Below are 20,022 nucleotides of genomic sequence, written 5' to 3'. Positions count from 1 at the left end.
AGCCATACTACCCTATCTGGCCTTGTCCCTATGGACTAATGGAGCTGATATCCCATTTGATATGCTGTATACACGGCTGTCTCCATGCCAGAGGGGAGTGGTTGTCATTGCACTCACCTTTCCCAGTTATTACATGCTCAGTGGTAGAAATCTGATTCTCTCTCTCTCTCTCTCTCTCTCTCTCTCTCTCTCTCTCTCTCTAACTTTTCCCTCCTTGGTGTCTTTCTCCTCATATCTCTCCTTCTCCTTCCCTCTGCCACTCCATTCGAAAGGCTTCTCCATGATAATACTTCAATGTCAAACTCAGCAGAGGGCTACTGGGAACTTGAGCTGCTCTGTAGTGTTAAACCAACAGGGACAAGACATCCCCCGTGAATAGCATGCAAGGAGCAAGCGCTGCGCTAAAGCACATATGTGTGCAGGACTGTATATGGGGCATGTTTTCACGAGTGCACCAGACACTAAGAGAGGTTCTTGAGTGTGTCAGACTTTGTGTGGCAAGTGTCGACATTTGTCTCACGTAAGTGCCTGCGTCATTACACACAAAGACGCCTTAGGGGGAAAGAAAAAAGAGTTTGGCCACAAAGAGACAAAGCAAGCTTTTGACTGGTAGCCATGGCAACAGAGGAGAGACAGATAAAGGGCTGCCAAGAAAAGCCGCGTTTAGATTACAGCGTAAAACACTTCCGTTTAATCTTACACGGCTGTCGTTTGCAGTCTCTCCCATGATAACAGAGAGGTGATGCAGGGGAATAAAAATGACTGTGGGGTGAATCATTAAAAGTTGGCTTCCATGGCACATAAAGAGCCACAGGTATGCGCATGTCTGCGATTGAAAAGGAGAAGGGAAACCGGAGAGCGAAAGAGAGACAAAGTCTGGGAGGCCATTTCAGAGCGTGCCTGGAGTGACAGAAAAAGGAAAAGCTGTGACAACACGTTCTGCCAGGCGCTGGAGGGCATGTCGATATGTTGCTGTTTGTGAGAAAGATGGAGAGCGAGAGAGGAAAAAGTGACAGAAATGCAGAGAGATGGGGAGTGCGTGCACAAATGCATGCGTATGTGTGCGTGCGTGCGTGCAATAAGTCATGGCTTTTTGCCTCCCGAATGTATATCTGTATGGGCGGCGTGCTGGGCAGCAGTGTTCAAGGACACTTCTTCGGTGCGCTCATCTGTGCGATAATATCTGCTGAATCCCTCGCTGCTGGCCATGTCGTACGTATCTGTGTGTGCGTGTTAGAAAGTGTGAATGTGTGCGTGTGTGTGTGAGTGTGTTGTGTGTTTGAGGATCTTATGTACTCACAGGATATTTCTCCAGAGGTTCTGTCAGTAATGCGTCTCCAAATATTGACCGGCAGTACTCTGCCATCTTAGCCTGCTGCTTCGGTCTGGGAGTCATCCCACACAAAAACAATACACAGACACACACACACACACACACACACACACACACACACACACACACACACACACACACACCATCATGGTTTCTCCACAAATTATCAATATACACTGAACAAGCATGCTATTCCTAAGAGGTCCCTTGGAGCCATTAGAAGACAAAACAACCACTGAGAATTACCACTAAGTAGATGTTTACACAGCTGATAAAAACAAAATAGCTGATTGGACCTATTGATGATCCAATCAATGATCAATGAAGGTCGACAATCATGCTGTGGACTTACGAGTCCACGTGGTTCTCAAAAGACAGGATGATGGGGAAGGGAGAGGTCTTGAAGGCGCACTCTGCTATCGCCTCGATCACCTCCTGAAAGCACCAACGGAAAAGGAAAAACAATTGTCAACATAACGCTAAACGCAGAGGACGTACACCTGTGGCAGAATGTTGCTATTATTATGCGTGCATGCGTAATGTATCGCACATTAAAAACAACGAACGTCGCCGCTGGTTTATGTGATGCTATGCTGCAGCTTCACAGGGAAAATAAAGCATTTTCAAACCCTCCCCAGCTCACATCGCATCCAGATTGATATCCATTTTCAATCACATGATTCCCCACATTTCAAGAAAGCCTGAGAGCCTCCCCGAGAGACCATGCTCGAACCTGTTGAAATCAATAACTGTGGGAGAGAGCAGGAGTGATAAGACAGGAAGATTTCTCAGTAGTACAAAAAAAATAAAATAAATTACACTCCGCCTTACTCCAAATGCAAGGCGGTGTCTAGCTCCAGAGCATCGCGGTGTATTGAGGCTGCTGATGCTGGAAGATTTGTTTAGCTGCGCGTATCAAATGCTTCTGTCGGTGTGGAAGAAGCGTATGTGTGCAGGATGAACGAGACGCCACATTCTCTGCTTAATAATGTGAACACAAATCCTGCAAACCACGTGCTCAGCCAGTTCATGTCCCGCAAATCGTGGGTGCGTTTACGGAAATGGGAGCCGAGCCATGAAGTGGTGCCACTGCTCGACTCCAGTGAACATCTGATATCGGATTTCTGAGCCACTGATTGTCTAAGCCAATTACGCCATGGTTAACAGCAGCGTCAGTTCAGTTAATGCTGTCATTTCCTTTTGCGCCATCTCAATCCTTGCCTGTAACTCAACCCTCTCCATCTGTAGCTCTCCTCCATCCTCTGCCGCTCACATCTCTTCTCTTTTTGTTTTCTCAAGCTAATTCCATTAGACTCCCTCTGCTTCTTTTGTTACCCTCATTAGATGTAAATTTCCTCTATCAATCAGTCCGTCCTCCTCTCTCTTCCTTTTTCTCCTGACACCTACTCTGCCCTTAGATTTTCACACCCTCCTCCTGCTATAAAAGCATCTTTTCTCTTTGTCATCTCAATTAAGCACCCCTCAGCTTCAGTTTAGGGCCATTCAGTGTGTCTGTGTCCCTTACGGTTCGCCCTCTGCTGCATGCATGCCCCACTTTCTGTTTTTCCCATTTTCTCTCCTTATCTAACTCTGCTTTCCTTCATACTTACTTTTATCTTCTGTGTCTGTCTGTGTTTCCGTCTGTGTTTTACTCCCTGCTGTATACAAAGTTATAAGCCTTAAAATCTTAATGAAATCAAACCCCATTTCTATTTATGGTCAGCATCTTTTCTGCAGCAGCCCACTGTATTCACATCCAGTTATTACTTCTCTATATAGTAGATTTATTGGTACTGGCAGAGTTTGCCGTTCCCGCGCTGGATTCAGGCTGGAGGGATTCACAGGAAAACGATGCATGCATGTAATCAAGTGCAAATTGGCTCTCATTACATCATGTTGGTGCCGCATTAAGTGGGAACTCACACTGCTTTACATTAAAAGCCTTTAACAAGCGAAAATGGGGTGGCTTTTTGGGGGAATTAGTCAAACAAAACGCAACTTTGCTGTGCGCTGCTGTTCTGTGGAAAACTACTGGCGCCATGTGCTGCATGAAATTGCAATTATTACTGACTGACTTCTTTATTAAGAAGAAGAAGAAGAATTAAAAAGTTTTTTGGGTCCACTGTAAACAGATCTGTCACTTCTTCTATTGCATTTCTGACAAAGTAGCAGCTCAAACTGGGACGAAAATCTTACGGACAACTTTAAAGCCAAACACAATACACAATATTAACCATCTAAAGTATGAACATGACAATGTAGACATATGAATCTAAGCTGCTAGACCTTTCTCCTTGAATTTCCTTGTTCTTTTTTAGCCTGAAACAAGCTTTTGCATTTTGGCACCAGAGCACGTGACCCTAAAGCCACTATTTCAAAATCATGTTTAATAAATAGAATCAGCTGGATCTAAAGATGAAACTCAGAGAAAGGAACCATTTTTTTTAAATATCTAAAAACACATAGTAACTAGAGGGTCGTGGGTGTTGGCCCAACCCAAATACCAGGATTTGATGCAGTGCGCACATGTGGACTGTCTGTTTACCCAGAACCCCCCTCTCTATGTCTCCAGACAAAGACATTAAAACTCATCCTCACACAAAGACCTTTCAGTCTGTACTCACCAACCCCCAACCTAATCCCCTGGTCTATATCGGCATCATCTCTCCCCTTGTGTTACCTTGAAGGAGATTTCAGTTGTCATGGTGAAGCCGTGAGTGATGACAGGTTCTTCTTCTGTGGTGCGACCCTTCCAGCAGTCCAGTTCAATGCATCGGCACCCCGACAGGAGAACCTGCTTGTACATCTCCACTGAAGAGTTCCCCGCGAGCTGGCCGGCTGCAATCCACGCATAAGCAAACAGCAAACACACGCAAACATCACTTAAGGTAACTGTAACATTGATCCCAAAAGTACCAGGATACCTATGAAAGCATGTCCTCCCACGTTTCAAGAGCTCATTAACCGCATTAGTTGCTGGCGCGCAGTAAAAACAATACAATTGCCGTTATCTGAAGCAGCCAAATCTCATCAACCTGTCACTATTAGCGAAGCAATTATCTCGTCACATTAGCAGCATGCTTCCCTGCAACATGGTGGGAACTGTGACAAAGCGAGAGCGTTCTCACTTTAGGTAATATTATTTCTTCCCGTTTTTTCCTTCCTTTTCTCACTTTTCCTCTCAGTCATTCTCGCTCTGCTTTAGACAGACGACCTGAATTCATGTATTGCACACTGCTTTAATTTAACACGGATCAATACGATGCACATACATCAATTGTGAATCGCACAAGCTGCTGTCCATCTGATCATCTTGTGTGGATTTTTCTTAAAAAGTTGTTACAGCACGGACAGAAATGCATTCTGCATTACCACGCCTCCCTGTTGCCTGTGATAATATCCCAATGTGTCACTTTGAAAACACATAAAGAAAAACCGCGTCCATGAGGAGAGAATCAAGGACCTGCTGTTTGTTTTTCTCATTTCTTCATTTCGCAGGCTATGAGGCTGGCCTATTACAGAAATTCCATTTTTTCCATCGCTGGAGAAAATTTGATCCACTTGAAAGATTCGATGCTCTCCAGTTCCCCCCAGAATAGATTTGAATAGATGAATTCTAATAACCATTGAAGAGAAAATGGCCTCTGTATTGTGCCTGCCATGCTTGTGCACTGCCAGGAGCCAGTTACTGTGACTACCAGTCTAAAGAAATATTTAACTCATGAATGTCAATGAATTGAGTCTCATGGCAAGACTTGATTGGATAACCTCTTGAGGGGTAACATGGGAAAGGGGGCCTGGTATACACAGGCCCATTTGATTGACTGATCTGCGCCGTATAAAGTTGGGCGTATTCACCTGTGCATCCATAATTGTATTTCTAAACGAACAACTGTTCACGTGTAGAAGAATAAAGGATGCAATCAGTCAGGAGGAAAATGGAGTTGAGTGGAAGTATGTGAGTGCAAACCAGACAGAGAGAGTATTTCCATACACAACAGAGTTTTCCCTTGATGTGTGTATGTGTGTGTGTACCTGTGAGGTATGTGTTGTGCGAGGAGTTGATGAAATAGTGTGAAAGGGGAAGGGTCATGTCTTCACTCTGGTCCAGCTTCTCAGGTGGGATGATGCTGTTCTCCTCCCCGTTCAGATACCTGGCAAAGCCTTCCAAAGAGATCTGACCTGCAGGAACACAGCGCAGCATCTCAGCAACATTTTGACAGGTCAGTCAAAACTTCGAAAACGTCCTTTTTTCGGTCCACACAGGAACCCGAGCTCCAAATCCTGCGCCTAAGGAGGACAAATCCCATGAAAAGATGAAAACCCACGATGAATTTATCCAAAAACAAGTACAGGCTCTACAGCCAAAGCCTGATATAGCTGATTCCTCTGTGCCACAGACCTCTACTGTTGTCTAAAATCTATTGAAAAGACAGCAGTGAGACATGCTGCTGCACAGGGTGGAAATCTTCTTTCACTACCATGAACATGGTAGTTTATTTTGAACTGATCCCGCTTACATCCTGCTGCTGCAGCTGCTCACTATACACCAAATGTGCGTTAATCTGTGGCTGGAAATAGTTGCAACAAATGCACAATGTTGAGTAATGTTTGCGAGGAACTACAGTGCTGCTGCTTCTGCACACTGTATACCCTTCTTAAAAGATTTACATCTTCAGTAGGAATAAATGGGCTTCAGGCTGAGTGCCACAGACTGGGTAGAGGAGTTGTAAAGTGCCGGCAGACCGACCAACAAATCGTTGATCTTCTCATGGGATTTGCTGACAACAACCAACATATAGTATGTATCCAGCCTTATCCTTTAAACGACATCAATTAAAACATGGTGTATGACACATGGTGGTGCACGACGAGGCGCCACAAAAAGACTTTCTTCCTTTTGCAAATTTTGTGTATGAAATATGTAATATGGTTGACAGCCTTGTAAGTGTGTTTGAGTGTTTGTGCACTGCGTGCACATCCCGCGCGTGTATTCAATTAAGCAGTAGACAAAATGTTCATATTTACGAGTTTAATGGAGCCAGAATCCTAATTCACTGTTTGCTGAAAGCCTTTGTAGTTAATCTCTCAGTGTTTCGGTTTCTTACATTTAACTGTGGGTGTATACTGTTGGTTATTAGTCTTCCATAACAATATTAAAGGCGTCCAGTTCACAATAAAAATGGGACTTTCTACATTTCAGACTCCACTAGCTTCCTCTCGTGTTGCTACTGTCCATAATAAGTCACACGGGGATCTGAAAAAGCACACGCTCCCCTGATGTTGTTCTTTCGTTGTTTTGATTGTTTGTCAAGGTCGCTCATGTTAAGCCTCGCCTTCTTACTGTCATAGCTGCGCTCACGACTTCGCTGAATGTGCCCGAGAAACTGAATAACTCTGAATAAATAAGTAATAAGCAGAGGAAAGAAAAGCTCACATCTCCAATCATCCCGACACAAGATTAAAATTTCCATACACATTACCATACACGCCACACCTGCGTGGATTAAATTTTGTACAACGTATAACAAGGCGCCCGAGGTGGAAGCATGCAACCTCTTCCACCCACATACACACTCACTTGACGTTATGCTAAATATGCTAAATGATGCAAGCTCGACGGGTGCAGCAGGTCCCTCTGGCCACTTTATGCTAATTAATGCGGTGCCGCCCTCTGCAGAGTTGCTGGACTAATTAAGGCTGGCTGCTGTCTGTGACATGTGAGCTCCGTCGCACTCAGCGTCTTACTCCCTGCTGACTGCCAGGACCTCCCTTTGCCAGGCTCAGGCCTAACCTCTGTGCCATTCACGGGCACACAACCATAGACACAGAGCTTACCCAGTTCCCAAGATATTTGTAGGTCAATCTGGGAAAAATGGTGTTAACAGGGCTGGGATTAGAGGTGAACTTGAGTGAGAACCTACAGGTGTTATTCTAAAGGTGATGCTTGAAGGGGATGTTAGCCTGCCTCCTGAGTCTGAAAGGCTCCATTCAAGTTAATAAAAAAAACATAACTAAGGCTTTTGGACAAAATTAGGACTCTGTTGAGTTGAGAGGAAACTGCAGTGTAAATGTGGTCTGTGGGGGCAATAGCAGACACAAACTGACAAAATCTGACAAAGAGCGTCCTCTCCACAAGAACAATATTTGTTTCATTTAGCATCTTATTCATCTGCATTCAAACAATGTTGGAAGGTTTGAGCAAGCGCAGACTAAAGTAGTCAACGATGGAGCAGTGAGAGAGTTGAGAGAAATGAATGAGAGATGTAACATCCACAAAATCCAAGATGGAAACGGAGAGCGTGCAACAAAGACAGCGAGCAGAAAAGAAAATGGAAGAGGCGAAGTTACACGGGCTATTCTGAGGCAGACCTAAGGCATTCGTGCAGACTTGCCGTGTTCATGCATCCACATGATGCTTTTTCAGTGCAATCTAAGAGCACATGCATGTTTTGTACAACCTCGGCCATGTACACTTCTACATGTATGTATGAGTGTCCTTGAGAGAAGAAAACGTGTGTGCATGAGTGTGTGTGTGTGTGTGTGTGTGTGTGTGTGTGTGTGTGTGTGTGTGTGTGTGTGTGTGCGTGTGTGTGTGTGTGTATGTGTGTATGTGAAGGTAGCATGTGGAGCTCTGGACCCCTCTGCAGAGCAGATGGCAGCACTTCCTCCGGCTAGATAAATACTTCACATGGGGAAATCTGTCACGGGGACAGAGAAGGGCGCGCTTCCAGAGCGCCTGGGACAGGCTGAAACCACAACATCACAGTACGAGCACATCGCTGTGATCAGAGTCACACACAGGGTGGTCAAACAGGACGTTTGAATGCAGTTTAAAGAATGATCTGATCTAATTTGCGCTTGGAAAAAAAAAAGTCAAGTAGGTACTTTACTCAGGAGAGTTTAGGAAAGCGGCACTCGTGCTCTGCTTGAGTCAGCTGAGATCAATTTAGTTCAATGCAATCAGTAAACAAAGTGTGATTAGCATAATAATGATATACGGAGGAGGTTTGTGGATAAACAGCCTCTTCTGGCACCAAAGAGTAGAATTTTTACATTTTGAAACAGGAGCTCTTTCTAATAACAGAAATATAATCAACCATGTACTAAACGTCACATGTGCAGCAGAGCGCCAAAAGTTTTTCATCAACAGCCGTGTGTAGGTATACACTCCATTATACCCAACATATGGACATTTAGTGAATCACGTGGCAATACAAAAGCCAAATGTGGTATTAATTTGGAAGGTGAAGACATATTCTATGTAATCAATAAGCCACATTTGTTTAAATGGATGTGCACATAGATCTAATCTTTAACTCAAGTTCGTAGATAAGAACACAATTTACAGTGCGGGAGGTCCTGACTAGAAATCTATATTAGTTTTGGTGCTTTCTAGGCCAAGAAGGAGAAAATAAACTGACTCTGGGTTAATACATCAAGTATAAACTACTCAAATACACAAGGACTTCTTTTCTTCTTTCCTCTATTTTCTATTGTGTTTTCAAAATGGCTTGCTTTAACATGATGGAGAAAAAAAACAAACCCAGTGATTTGCTTGAGAATAAACAGAACACGGTGTAAAGTAAGTCACCCATTTTGGCACCCTTGTGCAGCGTGCTTTCCAGCAGAGATAAAATTTGAATTGGCACAAACCCGACCTGATGCCTGATATCTGAGGTGGGATGTTCTCCAGTTTTGGCAGCTCTCTGTCCACTGACGCTTCAGACGACATGAAAGCACAGCATGTCCAGGAGTGTTGGATCCCCTATGCTCATCCGTCCTGGTTGTTCATGAATTATTCTGTGCCACTCCTCCTGCTCAAACGCTGCACCTAAAACAGCTTGTTTATGTGCTCTTACACATGTGCAGTTTTGTGATGTACATGATAGTTATTAGTTGAATTCATGCTGTTTGTTTGGATATTAAAGGTAAACTGATGCCACTGTCTACAGCACTGCACAGTGGCTGTGACACATGGAAATGTGCAAAACACACACGCAAAGCCGCAAGGAGCAAGTTGAGACGCACATTCAACAATTTGACAAAGAACATATGCAGAATACAGAAACGCACTGCAATGCAAGACACACTACAAGTTGCCAAGTTACTACTGGTTGCCTGGCAACTGTTCCCGCCAAGAATTAGTCAAGCACACAACCCCCCATGAAACGGCCAATTGTCTTTTTCACACTTAGACACACAAACGACATGTAACATGTCAATTAAAGAGCTTTAGAGGTCCTGCTGGCAGGTTTTGTTATATTTGACAGAACCAGGCTAGCTGTTTCCCTCTGTTTCCAGTCTTTGTGCCAAGCTAAGCTAACTGACTGCTAGCTGTAGCCTTAAATTAGACAAACAGAAATGAGATACTAAACTTCTCCTCTAACTCTCCGACAGAAAGCAAATGATCATATTTCCCAAAATGTCTAACTATAGCCTCAAGCTGCAACGCACTGAGCTCCCTAAGCCTCCATACCTACAGTACCCTTCAAATCACTGACCTGTGCTCCTATTAAGGATCATATGTTTTTCTAGATAACAGACAAAAGCAAGATTTATGAGTTATACTAAGCAGGAAAGCAAACGAGCACTAAAACACTGTGATGAAAGTGCACGTACACTTGTGTTGTACAGTGCCACATAAGTACTCTGCTGCACTCCACATGCCACTTGGTATTTGTTCAAGCTCTCCTGAGGTGCGAACACACACCAGCAACCCTCCCTCTCCCTGTCCTTTCACTCTCACTCCCCTTCATACACTCTCCTTCTCTCTCTGCAGTCAAGGATTCCACTCATGTGAGTCCGTTCCTGTAAATAAAATGCCAGGGAGCATCCACGGCACAGCCCGGCAGTGGCCGGAGCATTTTGGTGGTGGTGGTGGTGTGCTTGGTGCGTGCGTGCGTGTGCTTGTGCTTGCGTGCGTGGTATTTGCAGACTTCTAACATTCCGTTCCCTGGCACCCCACGACGTCCCCTCACTTTCTGAGCATTGCCATGACAACAACCCAGCCAAATTCATTGGTGGCTGGAGTAGAGGGTTGGAAGAGGTTGGGTCAACTGTGCAAAAGTGTTTGTGCTTTCCAGAATGTTTCGGCGCAGAAGACGTGTGCACCTTTGGTTACATCACGAGTATTAATCATGACACTCAAATTGTATGCATGAGAAGTTGCTGCTGACAGCTTCTCATGTGTTTATGTGTACATATTAGCATAGAAGTGTGGCTATGTTTATACCGACAGACATCTGAGCCACTGACCTTTCTGTGCAAGCGAAGCATTGGGTTCGTATTTGTCCACCAGCACCTGGACCTGCTCTGGTTTGAGAGGAGGGTAGAGTATCTCGTTCAGACGAGGGTCTCTCTGTTTACTGTTAATAAACTCTGTCATCTGCTCCACCGTGAGGTACGGACGACTCTTAGCCCCCCTGAGAAGAGAGGAGGGGAAAAAACATGGGGGTTTATGATGCAAGAAGAGAATTCAAAAACGGAGATATGAGAAAATAAAACGAGGAGGAGATGATGGAGGGGAGGAGCGGTAATTAAGGTGCCTGCAAAGAGACACAGGGAGGCAGAGAAACAGAGGCGCAAAGGAGCAGAGGATTAAATGTTGTGTTGAGTAAATTATGAGATCTGATTAAAACGCCTTTCATATCTAAGCCTGTTCCACTAAATTATCATCTCCATATCCTCTTGGCTCTCATGCCATCTCACTTAAGTCTGATTAAAATCTATGACTTGGAGCGGCCTCGGTCGTGCTGGCACGCTACCACCGCTCACTGTCTGAGTCCCTCTGGGCCAAGGGGCAGCTCTGCCCCTGCAGCACGAGGGGCCACACAGCCAGACTTGAGGAGTCACAACCAGGACCGCTACAACACTCTTTTCTGTACTAATTAACTGCTTATGATGACTCTAATGTGTAAAAGCAGGTGTCTTCAACCTGCAAAGCCCTAACAAGGATGGTGGCCATTAATTTGCCGCCTGTCTAAGGAGTGCAACAGATGGCTGAGAAAAAAAAGGCCATTAAATGAACGACCCTAATCAGTAGGAATTACTGCACTTACACGTCAGAGAAGATGTGGTCCAGCTCAGATCGGGGGCAGATGTTGCTCAGGAACATGTTGTAGACCTCTGGAGTGAAATCTTCCTGGGGGATGGAATCATTCTGCAGAGGACAGCAGCAACACGGTCACATACATACATACTGTATGTACAAATTATGGGGCAGCAGGCGGCCTTGCATGAAAAAAGGATGGAATACTATAAGTTTTTTTCTGTATTGGCACCTAGATTTTTTGTGATTTTTGCCATTTAAAGGGAATATAATGGAAACAATCAATTTTCAGTGTGTGTGCGGGTGCTAGAACTTCACAACTTATACGTGCAGGTAACTAAAAAGTTTGCACACACAAGGAGCCTTACGCAAGAACATTTTCATATTATCTTACCCTGAATCTCTCTTAGTTTTTTAAGGTGTGCATTCCAAGTTGGATTCAGCAAATCCTCATGATGGCACAAGATGCACCTGTTATCTTTGTTATCTACCTATCTGCACAAGTCAAGTGGATATTATTTATATAGCCCGAAGTCACACCCTTGACTCAAAGCGCTTCACAGTGTGCACAGACAGACTACACAAAAAAAGAAAATCTGTGAATGGAACAACTTGTACTGATGTGTCTATGGGGTGTTCTATAGCTGACCTCAACCTCGGGTCCCCCTCTGGAAGTGATTACACCCGAACATATTTCAAATGCCAATAATTCACAAAAGCTGACTGCCTGCGATTTGTACTTAGACTTAAACAAAAAAGCCACAAGGGCGCCTTATAGACCTATCAGAGCCAAGCAGGTCTGATAAAGACACAGCGCGCCGGGCAGCAGGCGAAGGCATTGTGCCAGCAAGAAACAGAGCAGAACCAAATACTCCCAGAAAGAAGTGAGAGCAAAGAAGATGAGGAAAGACGCACCGAGGGAGGGGGACGCAGGTCAAACCCCGCCGATACTCACTGACTCATCTAAAGACCTTGGTGAGAACGCGCTTTTGCCTGTGAGTGTGTGTGTGTTTGAGGGATTAACAGCACTATCGTTTAGCTGTAATTACTTGCGTGTTGGAACAACAGCAAATCCCACAAGACCTTTATACAGCAACACGTTTTTACCCCCTGCTCTCTCTCCCTCTGCTAATTATGTATAGTTTGTTCTGTGTGTCTGTGTCTGTTTGTGTGTGTTCACTCTGATTGCATTCAGCTACAAAGTGTCTGCCCCACTGTATGCGCATATGTTTCAGCATGTGTTCAAAACTGCATTAAACAGCATTTTCCCATTTGCAAACATGCTAATCACTTGCTGCTGCTGGAATACAGAGCTTGTTTGCGGTGTTGGGGGAGTGTTTACAACTCAATGCATGAGGGGGCACCTTCTCTCTGGTGATATCTGAGAGAGGTGAAGATAAAACAGCTTTTGTCATCTCTATTGCTCCCACTGGGTCTATTTGTTTCATTACAACCAAGGCTAAATCAGTTCTGAGTGGGAAGTCATGCAGACATCCAGAAAATAAGACTCCAAACAAATGAGCAAAGCAGCAATCAGCTGCTGTTTCAGGAGAATAAAGAAAGAGCTGAATGGCGAGGGGACAGGCTGATGGATGGATGGAGAAGATGAAAGAGCTCGGAGACTAAGATAAGAAAGAGAGGCAGAGAAGAGGGGACGCAGACAGGATCTGGTTCAGAGAAAGAGGAAATATGAGGAGACAGTAGCACAGAAAAAGGAGGGAGCTTCGGTATTTTGGTGTCTCACTCTGCCAGAAGGGAGGTTACAGTTTTCCAGGGCTGTCTCTACTCGCTTCCTGTCGGCTGAGAATATCCTGAAGATACTGCGGGGACACAAAATGCACCCTTATGAGTAATCACATAAAATGCCAAACAAACAGAGGAGTTTTCCTCTGAGTCAAAACTTCATCACAGCTTTTGATACTTATTGAGGATATCCTGTGAGAAAGTTCTGCTGCAGCAGCAGCAGCAAACGGGAAAAGGGACAGAGGGGGGAAAGAAACTAAAACGAGCGCAGTGTGTGTTTGTTAGGAGAGAATACAACCACAGACTGCAGGGACAATTACAGATTAAAAGAGACAATGACAATGTGATATATGCAGAATAAAAAAAACAATATGCATAAAGTAGAGTAGAGGAGTAGAGAGACAATGTGTGGGAAAAAATAAAAGGTAGATCTAACTAAAACTAATCCCGTCTAATATAACAACCCTGCTATAAATTCAATATTCATGAAGGTTAGAATGTTTCATTTTTGATGATACTGCTTGGAGAACTGTTAATTCATCTTTCTCTGCGTTTTGGGGGCTCTACATATTTCATTCCACAGGGAGGTGCTTGTATTATTTTGTCCGCCCTTACTGTCATACATTATTGTAGATCTATGAAGGTGCAACATGTGAACACGCTGTTAAAAGTACAGGAGTATTCAGTTAACGTTCATTTCCTATTCCACTGTAAATGGATCATACCATACAAAACACAGTGATAAGAATACTGACTGTTCACACTGTCTGAACTCCAGATGGGATCATCACAAATATATATATATATATATATATATATATATACTTTCACAAAGCTGGAATAAACACAGATATGTTTTAAAAGATGAGCGCATAAAGTTGTACTCATTTCTTCTTAACACTATCATTACATTACCATTATCATTACCATTATCATTATCATAATCATTATCATTACCATAGTTTCTTAGACACTACTTGTTACTCCACACATCCCATCTCACCAGTCACAAAATGAGCCGTTTGTCTTGTGTAAATAATTAAAAGGCCTGTAGATAAAAAGCTCAAAACAACTTCACAGCAGAAACCTAAGCATCATATTGCTGCTTTCTTATGAATTCCATTCATCTCCAACGCATCAAGTTTTCATGAGCTAAGAAAAACAAGCCTGTTTTCAGCTTTGTGACACTCCATTTTTCAGATATTCCAATGTGTTTTGGATTTTTTTTTCAGCCTTAGAGATACACGGTTTTCTCTGACAACACGCTGTCCCGACTCATCATTTCAAGTGTAGAGAGAAAGAGAGAGACACAGTGTCGATGTGTGGTTGGCACTACTGTCCTCTGTTTTATTCTTGTGTACATAGACAATAAAAGAAATTTACTGCAGTGAACTGCAGTGTCCTTACAGCTACCGCTGGCTCCGTTTCCATTGACAGCAGCCTGTTTTAATTACATGCAGAGGTATGTCTGTGCACATCCATGTGCACATACTGTATGCTCAGTGGGGGAGCAGAGTCAAGCTGACATTAGTCAAGCTGACATGTCCTACCAGCTATGAGGTTAATTCCCTAAACGACAAGGAGTGTCTCTCTGCCTCACTGTGTTGACACCCACTGTTTTCCTCTGCGGCTCTGAGGGAGGTTATCGTAGAAGTTCACTGTTGCCTGCCTGAAAGCTTAACTTGACTAATGGCGATGGAGAGAGCTGGATTCTCAGTGAGCTGATGATGAAACTCCCAGATAACCGAAAACTGGAAGTGAAATTCACAAAAAATGAAACACACAAAAGGGAATTCGCACACACATCACACGCTGGCACACTCTGTTCTGGAGTTAGTGACAGATATAAAGAGGGCCTGCCCAGGGCATGCTATTTATTTCACTTCCTCTCTCACACATGCACACACACACACACACACACACAAACACACCAGTAAGGGTGGGCTTTTTAAAGATAGAGGAAAGGACAGTGGTAGAATTAATGGAGCACATTTTACCGCAGAGCTGAAGAGTCGTGGAAAGAATAAAAGGGAGTGTTGTGACGACAGGAGGGAGGGGTAACATATTCTAATAAATGCATGCATACACACAGAGGATGCGTGTATGCTGAAGCGTATGCATGCTCATAGCACCGAGAGAAGGCAGAGGAAGCAACACATTGATCAAAAGAGCGGAGAGGTGGCAGGGGAGAGAGGGATGAGTCAGAGAGACTTACTTCTTGACGGGGATTCGCCCCTCAGGGTTGAGCTGCAGCTTCAGCCGAGTGTATCTATAGTGGACAGACGACACACCTTACACAACATGTAATCAGCAGTTTGTCTGTGTGAGTAATGGACTCAAATTTCATTTCTGTGTGTGTGTGTGTCTTTGCATGACTGATGCTCTGTACATGTCCCTAACCATTTGTCATGTCTGTCTTTGAGCGAGTGGGCAAATTCATACCGGTGACACACGCGTCACTGTGGTGAAACACACGTTGTCTCTACGCTGCAACACCCAAAAGGCCGACTGCAAGCGCAGAGCTCTCTGTGCACGCCACAAATATTGGCTGTGTTTACATGGTAGGTTGGAATTGTGGCTAATCCCTGGAAGTCTTGCATTGGCAGAGTAGAGCCATGCAGCAGCAGCACAGGCAGCGCAGCCTGGGCTATAAATAGCTCAGCTGCAACAGGAGCCATCATTACAGGCTGGGCTTTAAGTGGCTGCTGGCTAATAATTAATATCCATTACAGTGTCCACTTCATAGGGCAGGCCAGCTACCACAGGCAAAGTCAACCATGACTGCAATGTTTCCGGGGCCAGACGGGGATTTGTCTGAGGTGTTTTTTTTTTTCTCTTAAAAAGAGGGAAATGTGAAGTGAAGAACGCTGAGCGTTGGCAGAGAAAGAGCTAATTGACGACAGTTGATGTCTGTAAAGCGATGTCTGGGTGGTTTTTTGAAAAAGAACGGGAAAAGAAGAGAAGGATGCAGGGCTCAGGAGTCGGGGAAGGAGGAGGGAACACCTAGGTGTTTCTTGACACCTTCATCTGCCTTACAACCGCCTGTATAATTCATTAAGACGAGCAGGGGAAAACAGATTACTTGCATCTGACTCCTTTTCTGCTACACAATACTTTCTCTTTCTCTGCCTGCCTCTACTCTCCCTCTCTAGTTAATGCCAAATCAAGAAGGCCAGTTTTCATTTCACCTACAGTCGCATAAATACTTATTTCTGCACATGCACTTGTGTTTTTAGGCGTGGGACTAAGCGCAAAAAAACAAACCAACCAATTATAACAGGTGAATTCCCAGCTTTCTAGCACAGTCACAGGTCATCCATGTAAAACATGCATGCCGAATCACTGGTGCACAAGCAACACGATCCGGGGAGTGGCCGCAGCCCTGTTGCATTGATCTGAAAAGAACATCTTGTAGCAAGAAGCCATTTGATCACATGCTGGGTTCTGTTTTGTTTCCTGTTTGTGGGAACATTGCCTGTCTACGCTTCCCCTGCCCCCAAAAAAGTATCACCGCCTTAAGAGCTAACAATGAGAATATTCCATACAGACTATGAACGGGGATGGAGCCTCTTCATGCTGTAGCAGTAGTGGCATGACAAATAATCGCCTTATTTGTCAGCAAGCGGTGCACAACAACTGCTGCTGCAAGCAGCCGGCGTGACCGCGAAACCTGCTCTATTCAATTCTATTCAACTTTCTGTGTACCGAGTGGTCGATGGCCACTTTTATTGTCTCATAAGTCAATTAGCCTCCTCAGGGGTGCGAGTTAATGGCTTCTGTTCGCTGATAAACATCAGACAGCTGGGAGTTGTCACCCAGCATATTCAATACAATACGCCAGATTCATATTTAGGTTCACTCTGCATGAGCTTCACTCAGTCACTCCCTGCACACATAAAGCAGCTGTGAAACATAGATCAGTGTGTGAGCTCCATTCAGATCAATAGGTATGTGGTGCTATAAGCTGTTAGACGCAGTCACTAAACAGGATCAGAGGTGCTGTGAGGCCGATTGATATAAAACCCGATTTAACGGACAAAGAGCCTGAATCATTGATTAGGGCAGGAACAAAATGATGACTCCTCCTTATCACTTTGACACCACCGGTCAGCAACCCTGAACCTGTTTAAGGACCTACTGACACGGTTCTGTCATTATGCCATCAATGCAACAAAAACACAGGCTACAGTGCCACATGAATGCACACTCACACACGCACATGCTGTCACGTACGCACTCTCGCACCAAATAAACCAGCTGAGATGCACACAGTCGGATTCATGAACCAATACATGTTCCCAGCTGTTTTATTCTTCCTCCTACTTCCTTCCTGCGTGTTTTTTCTCTCCTTACTCTTCTGCATCGATGTGAGGTGAAGTGACCTTTGCAACTCAAATCCTCAGGCCGCCTTGTGGAGCTGTGAAAAGTAACTTCTTACCTTCTGTTTGTGTGTGTGTGGTACAGCCCATATGCACCTTGGTGTATTTGTAAAGGTGTAAGTTTTATGCCATACTTTTGGCAGTTATGTGCACGTTACAAATATGTTTTGCATGCATTTGCAAGTAAACACTCCCTGTGTATAGCTGTGCTGCGTTGAGGAGAACTGAAGCACTTGTTTAGCATTAAAGTCAGTCATATTTGTGTGTGTGTGTGTGTGTGTGTGTGTGTGTGTGTGTGTGTGTGTGTGTGTGAGACATACGCTTTCTCAAGGCAGGCCTCTCTGGACATGTTCTGCACCAAGAGGTTAGATGCCAGGTTGAACAGCTCTTCCGCCCATTCCTGCAGTAAATAAAACACAGGCACACACGTGCACACACACACACACACACACACACACACACACACACACACACACACACACACAAAACACATACACACACATATGCACACATACACACCCACCACACATACACAGGGTCAGATGCAAAAGCTTGAGCAATTTCACGTGATAACTGCTGAAGGTTGAAATGTGGTGGACTGTTACTACTGCCCTGTGTTTGAAATAAATGAAGTCATTAGTGCATACATGCGGGCATGCTGATAACATCCATTTGAATTCAGAGAACAGGCTGTTGCCTGATCCCGCACACCATGTAGTTAACCCAAGAGAGAAACTGCGCCTTCCTCAAAAACCTCCAAACTGAAGAAATAATAGAATGCGTTTTGTAGGCCCACATTTTTATTGCCATCTGAATTATAAGACAGTTGAGATACTGATCACATTATTATTACATTACATGTACATTATTGTTACATGACCTTTTTATCATTTTAATTAACCTTTAGATCATTTCTGCAATATTAACAAATTAATGTTTTCTGTTTTTTCTTGCCTTTCCACAGTGTGTGTGAGCGTATATATAAATATATAAATAGTTGATTTAGATGAAATCATTCTAGAAAAAACAAGATGTCAAAAAATGAGGCAGATTAATCACACTCCATGATGCCCTTTGCCCCCATATATTGCTGAATATGCAACGGACCACAGTAGCTTTGTAAACATGATGGAGGCAGATGACAAAATGTGGCCTGGCCCAGCAGATGGAAAATTCACATTTAAACAATGCTCAGATGGAACTGCTGCTAGGAGCACCACGCATAGTAGTTATAATTACTAACAGTTACGATTGTCTTGTTATTGGTATTGTGCAGAATACGCACCTTAGCCGTCTCCTCCTGGAAGGCCATGAAGTTCAGATAGGTGATGTTGACCATGTCAGGGCCGCTCACCACTGTCAGCATCCTGTTCTCCATCTTCCCCGCCAGAGTGCTGACATCCAGTAGCTCTCGCAGCTTTGCTTCCTGAATGAACAAACGCAAACGAGACAAAGACAGAAAAAAAGTGTCATCACTACTACCAAACTGAAAAAAACAAACAATGAAAGACTGGCTAAGACTAAGGAGTGTTTTCCTATCAACATCAGTCCCAGTTATGTCATGCCAGCTTCCCCGGCGACAGACATCACCCCACCTCTACAACCACCGCCTACAGTGCAGCCAAACCTGCATGCAAAACCCTGCAACTCAAATAAAACTTCCATCAGTGGAAAAGCAAAAGACATAAAACAGGCCATGGAAAAAGGCAAGGTGTGTTTTTTTTTTTGAGGAAGTGAGAGACAGTACTGCTCTGTGTCATGTTTTTTGGGGGGGGGGTTGATGTTGTGTTACAGCCCTGTTTTGCCCTGTGAATGCACTGAACTGAAACAAGACCTGCCAGCATTGTGTTCTCGTCGGAAGGCTGATTTGTGTGATTAATGAGAGGTCAGCTGTCTGAGGCACAGTGTGAGGAGCGAGGTGAGCTGCTACAGCCCCAGTGGATCCCAGTGTGACTTGCAGGTTCTATATTACAGGCTATAAAAGCAGCAAAAAAAGGTGAGTTAAGCAACACTAGGATGGGAGACATTTTCAAGCGTAAACAAATTAAAGAGCTATTGAACTGATATTAAAAGGACGACACTGGTGGATTCACTGTTACATTATGTAGACTTGCAAAGCATAATAAAACACAAAACATCTGCAGGGGATTCATGGTTATTTACTACAATGACCCCACAACAGCTCCCAACTCCTGGAAGCTGAATGCTTTTCAAACCTCGTTTTACCTCCCGTCCAATCACATCTCCAGCTTAACCATGACAGAGGAGCAGCCAATGCACAGCAGATGCACAGGATAAAATATTTTGTGATTCATTTAGCCGAGGAGATCCCACAAGGATACGGTTCAGAGAGGTTTTTAATAAATCCCTCCACGAACGCTGCAAATTCATAAGAGGAAATTATCTCCACTTTGAGCAACGCAATTTTCAAGATTTAATTCTCCGCAAACCGTCATCATCCAACAAATTCAGCTGGTTAAATGGGCCTGTTGTAAGAAGTCTGTTGTCTGTTGGAA

The 20,022-nt window shown here is 44.1% G+C and overlaps 1 protein-coding gene across 2 annotated transcripts in view; it reads right to left on the bottom strand.

Moving 5' to 3' along the window:
- plcb1l (phospholipase C beta 1-like) overlaps window positions 1-20,022 on the bottom strand; it is a 103,495-nt gene that overhangs the window by 26,738 nt on the left and 56,735 nt on the right. For both annotated transcript variants that reach the window (XR_011603344.1, XM_070987296.1), the window contains exons 4-13: window positions 18,792-18,932; window positions 17,827-17,906; window positions 15,343-15,396; window positions 13,129-13,204; window positions 11,395-11,495; window positions 10,592-10,758; window positions 5,369-5,515; window positions 4,014-4,171; window positions 1,686-1,768; window positions 1,301-1,385 (exon numbers count right to left, since the gene is read on the bottom strand). Coding sequence is in view for 1 of the 2 variants with exons in the window: in XM_070987296.1 (XP_070843397.1) it covers window positions 1,301-1,385; window positions 1,686-1,768; window positions 4,014-4,171; window positions 5,369-5,515; window positions 10,592-10,758; window positions 11,395-11,495; window positions 13,129-13,204; window positions 15,343-15,396; window positions 17,827-17,906; window positions 18,792-18,932 (1,092 nt within the window). In the remaining variant the exon portion in view is untranslated. The remainder of the gene's footprint in view (window positions 1-1,300; window positions 1,386-1,685; window positions 1,769-4,013; window positions 4,172-5,368; window positions 5,516-10,591; window positions 10,759-11,394; window positions 11,496-13,128; window positions 13,205-15,342; window positions 15,397-17,826; window positions 17,907-18,791; window positions 18,933-20,022) is intronic.

This window comes from Chaetodon trifascialis, chromosome 19 (assembly GCF_039877785.1).
Source record: "Chaetodon trifascialis isolate fChaTrf1 chromosome 19, fChaTrf1.hap1, whole genome shotgun sequence".
Classification (NCBI taxonomy): domain Eukaryota; kingdom Metazoa; phylum Chordata; class Actinopteri; order Chaetodontiformes; family Chaetodontidae; genus Chaetodon; species Chaetodon trifascialis.
Note: the sequence above shows the minus strand (reverse complement) of the source record. Positions and strands in the feature narration are given on the sequence as shown.